Here is a 14,714-nt window from a genome sequence, read left to right on the forward strand (position 1 = left end):
TTCAATAGGTTCCTATGGCGACCATAAGAAATCTGAAAATCAAGTCAGGGACTTGTAAACGAATTATTAAGGAGTTGCATTCATATGAGAAAGAGGTTGAGAGAGAAGCTGCCAAAACAGCAGACATGAAGGAAAAAGGAGCTGACCCTTATGACCTTAAGCAACAACAGGTGTGACAAACTAAAATCATACTTCAGAATAAATTGTATTTGCTTGGCTGCTGCTGCCTTTTCAACTAATGTCTTTTCCAGAAGAAAAACATATATCATACTTCGTAATTCATTGTTGAAAAGCCCTATTACCCAGCTGAAGGAATGAGTGTATTCTATTCTAATATTTCCCTCCAACATCCTACTTAGACGCACTCTTTTGGTTGTGTTTGAACAGGAGAATGTGCTTGCTGAGTCAAGGATGATGATTCCTGATTGTCGCAAGCGCCTAGAGGCCTCATTAGCTGACCTGAAAGGAACTTTGGTATTGTGTCTTTACTTTTTGGTTTGCATTCTGAAGATTACTGTTTATTGCTTTCATTCTAGGTATGTCACCCTAGTTATAATAAAAGTAGTAATAAATATTCTCTCCCAAAACTCTGTTAGTGTTGCATATCCACGTGTTTGGCATGCAAACTAATGGCCATTTCCAAAATATAGAATCATAGATTGTGATACTCCTATATGATATGGATAAGGATAAGTGGTGTATGGGATCCCACATTGTTTAAAAATGAGAAGTTCTTGCTCTTTATAAAATTCTAATGGAATTCTATTTGTATCATTGACTAGTCTTTTTAGAATATAGATCATGTGGTTTGAACCTTCTATTAGAGCGTTACATAGATGAGACAGATGAGGCATCATCCTGGCATGGAGGCTCGCTTGTAGCTGGGATTGAGTTGTACTGTCTTGCTATCTCAGGAATTGCATGAGCGTTTTACTGACTTGCCATCTCATGTCAAGAAAGCTTGAGTCACTTTCTCAACAGATTGTGCAAATCCAAATGGGATTTCCATTTTGCACAGGAGGAGCAGGCGACATTAATTGGCTGTTTTAACTTTTAAGGAAGAAAAGTATAGCAGTCTCAGTTAAGTTAATTGAATGTTTAAGCAGAAAAAGCATTTGGATTAATTTGGCTTTTAAATTTGGATTAATATGAAATAATATGTCATAACAAAGATTCTTGTAACTGCAGTCCAATAGACACATCTAATACTTGACTATGTATGGCAACAATAATGAAGTCGTGTTTATAAATGACTTGTACTTGCGGCTTTTCTTTTTACCTTTTTCTTACCGTTGCCGTAATATATACTAATAAATGACTTTGCCAAAATAGGAAGATAGTGCCATCATTTATGGACTTAGATCTTCTAAATTTATTGTCCAAATCATTGAATTTAGAGAAATAAAAACATGAAGCGGGTTTTATAAGAATTATAAATATTTTTAATTAAATTTAAGGACTATTTTAATACCATATGATTAAAATTGGAATTACAATAGCATTTGAGTATTACTCAATATATATCATTCATGAATAGTATGAATCTTAGATTTTTTTTTTAGAGTTAGAATTTGAGCATTAAATTTTGTGGAGTTTAAATATTATATATCTCTTTCTTCATATTAGAAACTAATAATAAAAGAAAATAATAATTTATAGTTCTACTTATTAATACAAAAATGCAATATTCTTAATTAATTTAATCTAACAAAAAAAAATGCAAACAGAAAAATTCTATTTATCAATCTTACACTATATATTTATTTATTATTTATTATTTTTTTAAATGTGTAGTATAGTACTGTGAAATTGAATCGGAGGAGAGTGACAGCTTAGGAGTTAGGACAGACTTTGAGCAGAATAACTCAAATTGAATAGGAAGAAGGTGACAAGTTACGACAGACTTTACCAACTTCTAATGCTCTAAATTTTATTCTAGAAAGTTTTGTTGTATATTATATTGATGCTTTCTCTCCATCGTATCTATCTGACTTTGATTCCTGGTTGCCTGCCGACTAAATACATCCATTGATCCCTCTATTTCCATATTGTATCTCTCACTCACTCTCTCAAGTTTCAAGCTTTTTGATAAAGTATCGAAGTGCATCAAACAGTGAGTCAAACTCTTCTCCTCTTATTGGCACAACAATGTCTCTCTTCCACCCCAACAATCTTTGGCGTTCGGCTTCTTCCACTTCAGGTTCCATCTCTCTCTCTCTCTCTCTCTCTCTCTCCCTCCTTCTGGTGGATTTTTTTCGGGAGCATGCAATACTCTTTTGAATTGGGTTTCTTCTTCTTACGTTGAGCCATTGTGGGTTGTTGGCTTTCAAGTTTATTCAAAATTTTCTGTTTTAGCAAAGTTTTTTTATTGGAAACTTTAAGTAACTTGTAGAACCAAAAAATGTGATATGCCAGTTTTATGAGGGCTTGGATTATTTTCAAATTGGCGGATTGAGTTTTTGGAATCAACATTTCAATAGTTATACACATTTAAGCAAAAGAAAGTGTTATCTCTCTATATTTGTGTGTACCTTGACGGGTACAGACTGTTTCTTTTACTTTGCAAATTCTGCAGTAATTCTACAGAATAGCTCAACAAAGTATCAAGCAGCTTTAAAAGGGAAGTTAGGGGAAATCTATTAAAATTAAGGGAAAAGTAATGTAAAGCAAGAGAAAATTATTAGAAATCAGAAGAAAAACCATGGGAATGGGATATGAGGATTCTTAATTTGATAATATTACCAGGATTTTTTATTTAGTATAATTAGCATGAGTAATATATTTTTTCATCCTGCTCCTATCCCATGTGTTGATGTGACAATGTGCATCAACCCCCAAATTTCTTATTTTAAAAAATAATAGTTGATACTTAAAAAAAAAAAAATAGCAGGAGCTTATTTATCTCGTGGATTTCCTATCTCATTGTATTGGCAACTTTGCACCTTTAAAGATAGGATTTAGTTGACATTAGGGATGGATGGGTAGCCATACAAGGAAGGATAGGATAAGAAATGAACAGACCTAAAGAAGGTAAAGATAGCACAGCTTTGCGAGAAGTGGGACAAAATTTAAGACGGTCTAGAGTCTGCATCTAAATGAGGAAAAATATGATTCACTGGAAGGAGCTACGCAGACAAGAGGTTGGCTGTGAAGAACATTGGCCGACACTGTGAGAAACTACATGATGACATCTGATTGTATTAGAATATATAGCCCTTGAAAAGAAAATGAAATATTAAAAATTGTTAGTTGACCTTAAAAAAGTGGGATTAGAACATCTAACCAATTCAAATCATGGCAAAACCACAAGTGACAAACCCATTCCTTATATTAGATACTTTTTTCTCTGTTCTCTTGATAGTTAATTATAGACGTGCTTCAAATAACTTCTTCTGACCTTGTATATTAGATACTTTTTTTCTTAATCTCTGCTGGACTTTTGTGTTCTCAAGCAGCTTCTCTGGTTCCTGGACCAATTGTAGCAACAAAAGCCAAGACTTTGGTATGATAATCCTGCATTCAGTGACAATATTTACGTTTTATTCTCATACTTTAGTGTATAGTGATTAATATAATGTCTTGTTTTATTCATCCAGTGCTTTGAGGGGGCTAAACAAAGAATTAAGAAAATGTTCAATGAGGTCGAACTTTCTGTTTCATCATATGACACTGCCTGGGTGGCGATGGTCCCTTCTCCAAATTCTCCGAAGGCCCCTTTTTTCCCTCAGTGTGTAAATTGGTTATTAGATAATCAACTCTGTGATGGCTCATGGGGTCTTCCTAACCGTGATCCTCTTTTAGTTAAAGATGCTCTGTTATCTACCTTAGCTTGTATCCTTGCACTAAAGCAATGGGATGTTGGTCAAGATCAAATGAATAACGGTATTTCTGCTGTTCTTGCTAAATTTCCTCCTTTTATGTCCAAGAGATAGATGTTCTCTCTCTTTCTGCAGGCCTCTACTTTATCGAGTCAAATATAGCTGCAGCTACTGATGAGAAGCAATTTTCCCCTATTGGATTTGATATAATATTTCCTGCCATGATCGAGTATGCCAAAAACTTGGATTTGAATATACCTCTGAAAGCAATGAATCTAGATGCTTTGGTTCACAAAAGAGAGTTGGAGCTCAAAAGGTAATGGTTCTAATTTAGTGTAGGTTTCTGCTCAACTTTATTACTTAATGTACATTTTTGTGCTAGTGTTTGACTAATGCCCATGACAACGATGGGCATTTTGTAAGTTCTTTTCTCATACTTGGGTGAGGTTAAGCCTACTCAAGCTGGCTTCAGAAAGATTAGCAACCTTGATCATGCTTGGTTGGCTTAACTCCGTTGGTTCGTAAGAAAGTTTAGTTGTATTCTGAATCAAGGTCGAACAATAGCTGTTTATACTCTTGTTAGCGGCAATGGAATAGCGGTAGAAGGAGAGGGGAATGTTTTAGTTGCTCAATGATGACCTTAATTCTCCAAACTCAACTATCCAAAATGTAATTCCAGATGCTATGGAAGCAATTCAGAAGGGAGTAAGACCTACTTAGCATATGTCTCAGAGGGACTGGGGAAGTTGCAGAACTGGGAAATGGTCATGAAATATCAAAGAGAGAATGGATCACTCCTTAATTCACCATCCACCACAGCAGCTGCTTTTACTCACCTTAAGAATTCTGGTTGCCTTAAATACCTTTGCTCACTCTTAGAGAAGTTTGGAAATGCAGGTCTCTCCCTCCACACTTATCTATAGTTTGCTATGCATTTTCAATTACATTGCTGATTTCTCTGACAGTCAATTGGTTATTTTCAATTGTTTTTTTTTCCAGTTCCTACAGTTTACCCTCTAGATATATATACCCGTCTATGTATGGTTGACAGTCTTGAAAGGTTGGGAATTGATAAGCATTTCAGGAAGGAGATCAACAGCGTATTGGAAGAAACATACAGGCAATGCTATTTTCGATGAATGCACTAACTATTTGTTTTATCCCGACATTCGTATGAGTTTGTAGATTATACATAGTTATCATTTATTGGAAACGTGAAAGTTTCCAGTGAAACAGATACTGGTTACAGGGTGAGGAAGAAATCTTTTTAGATGCTGCCACCTGTGCATTGGCATTTCGGATGCTACGTGTTAATGGATATGATGTTTCTTCAGGTACTTTGTTATTTAGGAGACATGGCCTGCAGTATTTTGATTGGTCAGGAAAAAAGGTTTAATATGTTTATCCTGTTCTGTAGATCCATTCAGCCAACTTTCAGAAAAAGATCATTTCTCCAGCACCCTTGAAGGATATTTGAAGGACATTGGTGCTGTCTTGGAATTATTTCGGGCTTCAGAAATCATCATACATCGTGAAGAATCAGTTCTGGAGAAACAAAATTTATGGACAAGAAATTTCTTGAGATGGGAATTATCCAATGGTTCAATTCACACAGGTGGACTGAACAACTATCTTTGCCAAGAGGTAGTTTCCTGGAATACAACAGCCTTTACTATTTAGTATTTAGTAATTGTTCATTTTTGCCAAATAAAGTGATGTTTGTTTTTATAATCCAAAATGACTTCCAGAAAACTGCAACCTTTGATCTTTTCAGGTGGAAGATGCTCTTAGTTTTCCTCATCATTCAAATTTGGAACGGTTATCCACCAGACGAGCCATTGAGCGTTACAACAAAAATAATACACATGTTTTAAAAACTTCTTATAGGTAACACTAATGGTGGTTTCTTTGTCCTCCATTCTTTTCCCTGGATTAAAATTTTAACTCTGGTAGAGTTTTGAGCCATGATTTGTTTGAATTACCGTTTTATCCTTTTATTCTTCTTATGTCAGTTCTTTAAATATTGGCAACGAAGATTTCTTAAAACTTGCAGTGGAAGACTTCAACATATGCCAATCAATACATCGTGAAGAACTTAAACATCTTGCAAGGTGAATATCTTTATGTACTTTCAACTACCATCCTGTTATGATGGGCATTTTTGGATTTTTTATTGTAGCAAGGTCAAATGTCTGCTCATGTATCAGAATTAGGTGGCATATTGACATAGAAGCAACTTTCAGTATTTCTATGCTATATTGTACCAGAAGCAACTTTCAGGGTTCTTTTTTTTCTGCTAAAAATCATATTAACTTGGAATCACTTGTTTTCCGGGTTCTTGTTACTAGTGGTACCCACTTGACCATAGTATTTATAAAAATTGATGATATTGTCAGCCAGCAAGGTGGCTTCTTGCTTTCAATATTGAAAGGAAACAAATTATCATTTTTTTTTTTTGTATGATATCCATTTGCATATAAGCAGGTGGGTTACAGAGAACAGATTAAACAAGCTAAAGTTTGCCAGGCAGAAGCTGGCCTACTGTTACTTCTCTGCTGCAGCAACCCTTTTTTCCTCTGAAGTTTCTGATGCCCGCATATCTTGGGCCAAAAATGGTGTGCTTACAACAGTGGTTGATGATTTCTTTGATGTTGGTGGTTCAGAAGAGGAACTGGTAAACCTAGTACAACTGGTTGAAAAGTATGTTTCCCTATTTTCACATTCCTTTTCTGCTTTTGTTGAATCCATTATCAGTCTGTGATATCTGGTTATGTGGAAATTGGACTGCAGGTGGGACGTAAATGTCAGCACTGATTGTTGTTCTGTGAATGTTGAAATTCTATTTTCGGCTCTTAAAAGCACAATCTGTGAGATTGGCGACAAAGCATTCACACGGCAAGGGCGTAGTGTAATAAGCGACTTAATTGATATTGTGAGATGAAATCTTACCTGTTTTTCCTATTTCTATTGTATTTCTCTTTTGGTATATTACCTCCCAAAGCTTTCTAACAGGATTACTGATCTCCTCTAAGACTCTGGTACAACTACTTCACTCCAAGTTGTCAGTTCCATGTAATGTACAGATTTCTGGACATGGACCATCTGAACCTAGGTTTAAAAGTTATCTTAAAGAAAAAAATCCTAGAAGAGGTTTCTCATATTATTTATTTATTCATTGAAATAGAGATGATGTTGCCATGCTTTCATTGCAGTGGTTGGATTTACTCAAATCTATGTTGAGGGAAGCTGAGTGGCTGAGAGACAAGTCAGTGCCAACTATGGATGACTATATGAAAAATGGATATGTATCATTCGCCTTAGGGCCTATCGTCCTCCCAACACTGTATCTTGTTGGGCCTAAGCTTTCAGGAAAGGTTGTTCAAGATCCAGAAATCCGTCATCTATATGAGCTTATGAGCACTTTTGGGCGTCTTCTCAATGATATTCGGAGCTTTAAGGTATTATAACCTTCCCCCCAAACAAGAAAAGAAATAAAATTAGGAAAAACATTACGAATTTATCCTCCGATACGGTTTGTTCTAGTGTTAGTAATCTCTATTAACTTATGTTGCAGAGGGAATCTGTGGAAGGGAAATTAAATGCTGTATCTTTGTGCATAATTCATGGCGGTGGTATTATTACTGAAGAAGAGACCATTAAAGAGATGATGAGTTTTATTGCTACTAAGAGGAGAGAACTGTTGAAACTAGTTTTGCAGGAGAAAGGCAGCCTGATTCCAAGAGAATGCAAGGATTTGTTCTGGAAAATGACCAGAGTGTTGCACTTATTTTACATGAAGGATGATGGTTTTACTTCACATGAGATGATCAATGCTGTAAATGCAGTAATTGAAGAACCCATTGTTCTCAATGAGTTGTAAGTCTTGTGTCAGAGTTGTTCTCAAATGAGTTGTAAGTCTATGTCAAATAGCTGCAAACCATGTCAAATTGCTGCAAATACTTATGAATCGTAATTCTACATTAAAAAAAAAAGAAAAGAAATTGTTTTAATATTTATCTTTTTGACATATACCTTGTTGTTGTCTTATTACCTTATTGTACATAACTCCCAACGAGCGTGTTGCACATTCAACAACTTTTAAAAACCACTTTATCTTTCATCATGTAGTTTATAAGAAATTTATTGTATCAAACGTGTGACATTGAGATATTCAACAGAATCATGCACAGAAATTGGCCTTTTTTGGGTTAGTAAAATGGAGAATACAAGGCTTACCTTGTTCCAGAAAGATTTAGTTCATGCGGCTATTATATTGAATAGATCTTGAAATATATTTAGGCGGTAATGGGTGTATATGTAACAGATCAGATATTCTTATAAAAAAACTAGGGTTGCTCTCTTCGAGGAGAGCTCCAAGAAGAAAAAAATAGAGTGGGAAAGAGAAAAGACAAGAAAATTGTTATGGCATTCAGAATGATTCACCAAAAGACATTGCCCAGCGTATATGCTGTTAGACCTTTAACGGAAACAAAAACTAACATAAACAACTAAAAGCCATGGGCCATAGCAAAATGCCAGAAGCCAGTCCACAACATACTGAAATGTAAAAGAGATAACATAACTGGCCCAAGGAACATACTCCCGGCTCACACACATTAACACTTTAATAAGTAAGTTCATCTAATTAAAAGAAGGCCCGCTCGTAGAGCACTTGAGCCCAACATTGTCTCAGCCCGATCCATCAGTCAGTAGCTTCAGTTGAAGTGAACTCCTCCAAGTACATTGAACTAGAACATAACCCCTCATTCGACACTTTCATCTTCTACCTAGACACTGAGGAAAAAACCCTAGATCTGGATTTTAGCTTGTTACAACTCCTCCCTCCTTCAAAACATATTGCTTGCAAGATGTGAAAAAATTCCTTGAGCTTCGCATACGTCTCCCATGCGCATCTTTTGTGTCCTGTCCATGCCATCACACCAAGAGTTTGATTTTAGCTCTGCTTCTAGACTTCACCATATGGCGGGCTAGGATCTCTTCTGGCTCAGGCCTTAAGGACCCCGTGGTTGTCAACTGGTGGTAGATCTAGAACAACAGTCTTTGAAAATCCCAACTTTTTCTTAAGCTGTAAAAAATGAAAAGTGGGGTTGATCTTGGAGGAGGACAATAGATCTAGGTGGTAAGCAACCTTCCCCACACGTTGTAAGATCTGGAAAGGTTTTGGGGCTAGTTTGTTGCTGTGACTGTGAGCCACTGTGGTTTGCCTGTATGACTGCAGCCTCAAGTAGACCTAATCACCTTAAAAAATCTTTGTCCTTTCTTCTTAAGTTTGCGTACCTCTTCATTCTATCTTGGGCTTTGTTCAAGTTATGTTGGAGCAAGCAAGATATTTGATCACAGGTTCTGAGATGCTCTTCAACTACAACTACACGAGCAGTCCCAGGTATATATTCCAACAATCAAGGAGGGTGGTAGCCATATAGGGCATCGAATGGTGAAATTTTGGTTGACATGTGGGGAGTGGAATTGTACCACCACTCTGCTAGGGGTATCCATAATACACAGTCCTTTGGTTTATCTCCTTAGAAACATTTTAGGAACGTTTTGAGTGTTTTGTTCACAACCTTTGTTTGCTCGTCAATTTGGGAGTGATAGGCGGTACTCAATGACATCTGATTGACTAGTTCTTGCCAAAAATTGCTTATGAAGGTTTTGTCCCTATCCGAGACTATAGAGAGGGGAAGACCATGTAATTTGAAAATATGTTTGAGGAACAAGTTGGCTATGTCCTTAGCTATGTAAGGGTGCTTGAAGGGTGTTACACGGCTATATTTAGTGAATCGGTCAACTACCACCCAAAGGCTATTAAACCCCTTAGCATTAGGAAGGCCCTCCACAAAGTTCATTGTTATATGGGTCCATAGTTGTGTGGGAATAGGGAGTGGTTGTAGTAGCCCACCTAGAAATGAGTTAGAAGATTTAACCCTTTGATAGAGGTCACAACCTCTTATAAACTGTTTAACATCACTTTTGAGACCTGGCCAGTAAAAATCCCTCCTAACCATGTATGGTTTTATCAAACCCTGAGTGATCCCCCCATAGGCTGCTATGGCTCAACTCTAGCAACCTAGTTTTAAACTTTTCACTTTGAGGAATGTAAAACATATGTTTATATAGCAACAAACTTTCCCTCATTGTGTACTCAGGTCCCAACTTGTTAACAGTTGGGAATGAGATTATGCCTTAGGGTCAGCAACATAGGCATCCTTTAGGTCGTCTAGCTAGTCAACAATTGAGAATGAGATCAACATCAAAGTCTCTTCCTCCTTCTGGTCTTTCTGAGACAATGCATCAGTAGTTCGATTCTCAACTCCCTTCTTGTACTCCACCACAAAGTCGTAGCTCATCAATTTTGAAACCCATTTCTACAGCATTAGGATTCCCACTATTTGGTCAAGTAGATGTTTAAGGCTTTGTTGGTCTATCTTGACCTTAAAAGTTCCACCCAAAAGGTATGGTCTCCATTTTGCTACTGTGGACACTAGAGCAAAGTACTCATTCTCATAGGTGGATAGCAGTAGGCTCCTCCGCCTTGAGAGTTTGGTTGAAATATGCTATAGGTCTCCCATGTTACATTAAAACTGTCCCGATGGCGGTAGCCGAGGTGTCACACTCAATTGTAAAGAGTGATACAAAATCTGGTAGGGCCAATATCGGGGGGTAAGTGATAGCCTCCTTAAGCCTAAAAATGCCACTTCTGCTTCCTCACTCCATTGAAAAATGTCATTTCTTAACATTCTGGTTAATGGGATAGCAATATCTCCATACACCTTAATGAGCCTTCTATAATATCCAGTTAGTTTCAAAATTCCTCTTAATGCCTTGATAGATCTAGGGAAGGGCCAATCTTCCATAATTTGTAATTTTTCAGGATCTACCTTAACTTCTTGTGCATAAATCAAGTGCACCAAAGAAGCTATTTCCTTGCAACGAAACCTGCATTTAGAGTTTAGCATATATATTATGATCCCTTAGGGTCTCGAGAGTCACCTGCAAATGCCTTAGATGTTCAGTTTTAGTTTTACTATATTTCAATATATCATCGAAGAATACCAGAATAAACTTCCTCAAATGGGGTTTGAAACCTTATTCATCAAGCTTTGAAAGTTGGAGGGGGCATCCGTTAGTCTAAAGGGTATAACTAAAAATTCGTAGTGACCCTCATGGGTTCTAAAAGTTATTTTGTGTATGTCTGAGGGTTTCACTTGAATTTGGTGATAGCCGGACCTTAAATCCAACTTAGAAAAAATCTCAGCACCATGCAACTCGTCCATTAACTCCTCCACTACAGGTATTGGGAATTTGTCCATAATAGTGACTCTATTAAGGCCCCAGTAGTCTACACATAACCTCCATGTTCCGTCCGCCTTCCTAACCAGCAGCACCAGTGAGGAATAAGGGCTTTTAGTGAGTCTTATTATCCTTGAGGCTAATAACTCCTATACTATCCTTTTGATCTCATCTTTTTAGAAATAGGGATAGCGGTAAGGTCTCATTGAAATAGTTTTGGTGTTTGGGATAAGGTTGATGGCATGATCATGGGTTCAGCTGGGGGGTAAGCCTTTGGGTTCTTCAAACACTTCGGTATACTATTTAAGTAGGTTTTGGATGGTTGCTGGTGCTTCACAGTTTCCTTCCTCAAGCACCCTAGCCTCACTCTCAAGCACCTGTAGGATTACCCCCATTTTTTCCAATTTGTTGCACTTGTTCAAAGAGCCCTCCTCAATCAATTTAGTGGCTGCCAGTCCTTGTAATTGCATTGTTTTTCTATTAACAGAAAAATTCATAGTTAGCTTTTGCAAAACCCACAACACAGTCCTCAACTCTTGGAGCTGTTGGATTCCAAGAACCATATCACAGCCTGCTAATACCAACACATGTACATCCACTGTGAAGGTGGTACCCTGAATTATAACTCGCACCTCCTTATACTTTCCTTCACTCGGGATCGTCTCCTCACTAGCAACTTTCACTTTAACCCTTTCAGCAAGATTAATGGGCAATTTCACCTATCCAACACTACTGGGTTCGGAAAATTATAAGTGGATCCAATGTCTATTAAGATTGTTACCCAATGAGCCCCAACCTTTCTCATAACTCTCATGGTTTTGGTTTTGAGATCCAGTAAGGCATGAAGGGATATTTATGGGTTTATCGGGTATTTAGTCTCAATCCTTGGTCCCACTGCTTCCGTCCCCTCAGCTAACTGGTGCTCATTTGCCCTTCACATTTGGTTTCAAATAGGACTTCTTCTAAAAGGTAAAGCTTGGGGCTTTAGAATTTATGTCCCATGCTCCACTTTGAATCACAGTAATAGCACAACCCCTTTTCCCTTATCTTCTTCATCTGGTTTTGGTTTATCTTTTAGATCAGTAGGTTTGGTTTAGAGAAGGTTTTGCTGGGTTCACTCATGGGTAGGCTAAGTTTTTTTAGTATTCTTAAGTCAGATGAGTACATAGGGCTAGATTTGTTGTGTTTATTGGAGAGATACATATTTTCTTCTTGTATTTTAGCTAGACTATAGGCAGTAGTCATGCTTGGTGGATTAAAAATTCTAATGGGTAGTCTAATATCATCACGCAACCCACTGAGGAAGCAACTCAGCTTGTATTGGTCTAACAAACCTCCCAATCTATTCGACAAGAACTCAAACCTATCCTTTTACTCCTCTACAATTGCACTCTGCCTCAACCTAGTAAGAGACTCCATTGGGTCGTTATAAGCATTTGGCCCAAATTTGACCAATAAAGCCCTTGTGAAAGAATCCCAATGAGCCACCTGTTCCGACTCCTCCAGGTCTTGAAACCAAGTTAGAGCTCTGCCCCCCATGTGAAAGGATGCTAACTTTATTTTGTGTTGTGGTAGGGTATTGTGAAAAGCAAAAAACTAGTGTACCTTGTAGATCCAGCCAGCAGAGTCCTCACCATGGAAGGTTGGGAAATCCAATTGAATTGTTCCTTCCTACACCTCACCACCATGCCTCGAGATGTTTTCTTCATCTGTGGGATTGACGTCAGATGATGACCCTCCAAGACTTTGATTCTGATTTCTCCTTTGTAACTCTCATGTTATCACTGACAGTTGCTAGATTAGTGCATTAGTTTGTCTTTTTAGGACAAGCATTTCTATTTCTAGGCTTTTGTATTGTGAGCAAGTGGTTTTCTTTAAGGTAGTAAGCCCATCTTGTAGTTGTGTAAGCCTAGTACCTTTTGCCATGGTTTGTAATAAGTAAACTTAGTGACAACACATGAGTTGGTGTCTCTTTGATGCCACTATTGTAACACAAGATATTCTTATAAAAGAAATTAGGGTTGCTCTTTTCGAGGGGAGCTCCTCCAAGAAGACAAAAACAGAGAGGGAGAGAGAAAAAACAAAAAAATTGTTATGGCATTCAGAATAATTCATCAAAGGACACTGTCTAGCGCATATGTTGTTAGATCTCTAATGGAAACAAAAACTAACGTAAACAACTAAAGGAAGGCCAGAAGCCAGTCCACAACATACTGAAATGTAAAAGAGATAACATAACTAGCCCAATGAACATACTCCCGGCCCACACACATTAGCACTTAAATAAGTAAGTTCAGCTAATTAAAAGAAGGCCCACTCGCAGAGCAGTTGAACCCAACATCGTCTCAGCCCGGTCCATCAGTCAGCGACTTCAGTTGAAGTGAACTCCTCCAAGTACACTGAACCAGAACACAACCCCTCTTTCGACACTTTCATCTTCTACACAGAAACTGAGCAAAAAACCCTAGATCTGGAGCTCAGCTTGTTACAGTATAGTACTTCATTTGTGTAAATGTCTCCATGTTCAAAGATAACAACTTCACATTGGTACCCTTCTTTTATATGACACCAAACCAAGCAAATACATGTCTATTATTTGCTTAAACCTTAGACCAGTGTAACACGCCCATATTACATAAATCTAGGACTTAGATCTGGTCTGAAGTTTTGGCTGGTCTAGTCTGTAACCCTGCTACCTTGGTGAATCCAAACGGATAAACGCCCGAATTGTGACTTGAGTGGATAAAATAATGTTCTACACACCCAAACCGAGTACCCCGAATACCACTCATCTTTTTATTTTAAAAAAAAAAAATTAGACTCCATCGTTTTGCATTCCCCTGTCTTCTTCCACCATTTTCTTTTTTGTTTTCGTTTTTCTTCTCAGCTCCGAACTCTAGCAAAGTCTCACCATGTTAACGTGGTCCTTCTCGATCTTGGGAGTGCAGTTTCACACCTTTGAGAGATGAAAGAAGTATAGCAGTTATGGCTGCTTGTTTCTTGGGAAAATTTCAGAACCGAGAAAGTGAGAGAAAATATGGCAAGAGAGAGGAACTGAGGAAATGAGGCTACACTCAAATGAAAGCCTACGGCTACGTGCATGTGAGTGGTAAGACAGGAAACCACAATCGATGCTGCCTTTCGCAAGAGATGAGTTTGGACTGTAGTGAGAGGGCTTTACAGTTTACACTATTACCAAAGGGGTAATGCTAATGCCCCTAATTTATATCAGATGCTTATTAAAAAAATTAAAAAGAATGTCTATTTAAAATGAAATGGCTTCGGAAAATACCAAAAAAAAAAAAAAATTATAATTCTAGATTCCTTCTACCTTTTTATGTTTATGTTTTAAAATTTTTTTTAACAAGTCCCGTGACAGCTACATCAAAAGACATAATGATGGATATAAATTAAGAGTCATAGTAACATTTTCCTTACCAAAGTAGTGTTGTAATTTAGGCATGCACCGTACCAAAAAAGTGGTTGTTGTAATTTAAGCTTGCAGTTTACGAACAGAGTGGTTTGGGGTATATTCCCGGATGTGCATCCTGTTATTCTCAGATACCCGGATCCGGATGGATAGCC

The 14,714-nt window shown here is 37.5% G+C and overlaps 2 protein-coding genes across 2 annotated transcripts; both read left to right on the forward strand.

The window, feature by feature from the left end:
• Nucleotides 1-965, forward strand: LOC108998967 (tubulin-folding cofactor A-like). Its single transcript, XM_035687660.1, has 3 exons — nt 1-162; nt 383-474; nt 915-965. The coding sequence occupies exons 1-3, from the start codon at nt 15-17 to the stop codon at nt 963-965; spliced, it is 291 nt and encodes a 96-aa protein (XP_035543553.1). The 5' UTR covers nt 1-14.
• Nucleotides 966-1,928: 963 nt separating this feature from the next.
• Nucleotides 1,929-7,838, forward strand: LOC108998981 (ent-kaurene synthase, chloroplastic). The gene is made up of 14 exons (XM_018975759.2): nt 1,929-2,200; nt 3,456-3,502; nt 3,597-3,882; nt 3,954-4,134; nt 4,498-4,715; nt 4,818-4,938; nt 5,055-5,152; nt 5,236-5,462; nt 5,593-5,705; nt 5,831-5,929; nt 6,303-6,518; nt 6,609-6,750; nt 7,031-7,276; nt 7,393-7,838. The coding sequence occupies exons 1-14, from the start codon at nt 2,149-2,151 to the stop codon at nt 7,696-7,698; spliced, it is 2,352 nt and encodes a 783-aa protein (XP_018831304.1). The 5' UTR covers nt 1,929-2,148; the 3' UTR covers nt 7,699-7,838.
• Nucleotides 7,839-14,714: the final 6,876 nt, after the last annotated feature.

Source organism: Juglans regia, chromosome 2 (genome assembly GCF_001411555.2).
Source record: "Juglans regia cultivar Chandler chromosome 2, Walnut 2.0, whole genome shotgun sequence".
NCBI classification, from domain to species: domain Eukaryota; kingdom Viridiplantae; phylum Streptophyta; class Magnoliopsida; order Fagales; family Juglandaceae; genus Juglans; species Juglans regia.

Excerpts from the sequence above, each read along its gene's own strand:
- LOC108998967 (XM_035687660.1), top strand. The coding sequence starts at position 15 with ATGGCGACCATAAGAAATCTGAAAATCAAGTCAGGGACTTGTAAACGA. Across the intron at positions 163-382 it reads TGACCCTTATGACCTTAAGC|AACAGGAGAATGTGCTTGCT; the intron begins AACAACAGGTGT and ends TGGTTGTGTTTG. Across the intron at positions 475-914 it reads CTGACCTGAAAGGAACTTTG|GAATTGCATGAGCGTTTTAC; the intron begins GTATTGTGTCTT and ends TTGCTATCTCAG.
- LOC108998981 (XM_018975759.2), top strand. The coding sequence starts at position 2,149 with ATGTCTCTCTTCCACCCCAACAATCTTTGGCGTTCGGCTTCTTCCACT. Across the intron at positions 4,135-4,497 it reads AGAGAGTTGGAGCTCAAAAG|ATGCTATGGAAGCAATTCAG; the intron begins GTAATGGTTCTA and ends ATGTAATTCCAG. Across the intron at positions 5,706-5,830 it reads GTTTTAAAAACTTCTTATAG|TTCTTTAAATATTGGCAACG; the intron begins GTAACACTAATG and ends TTCTTATGTCAG.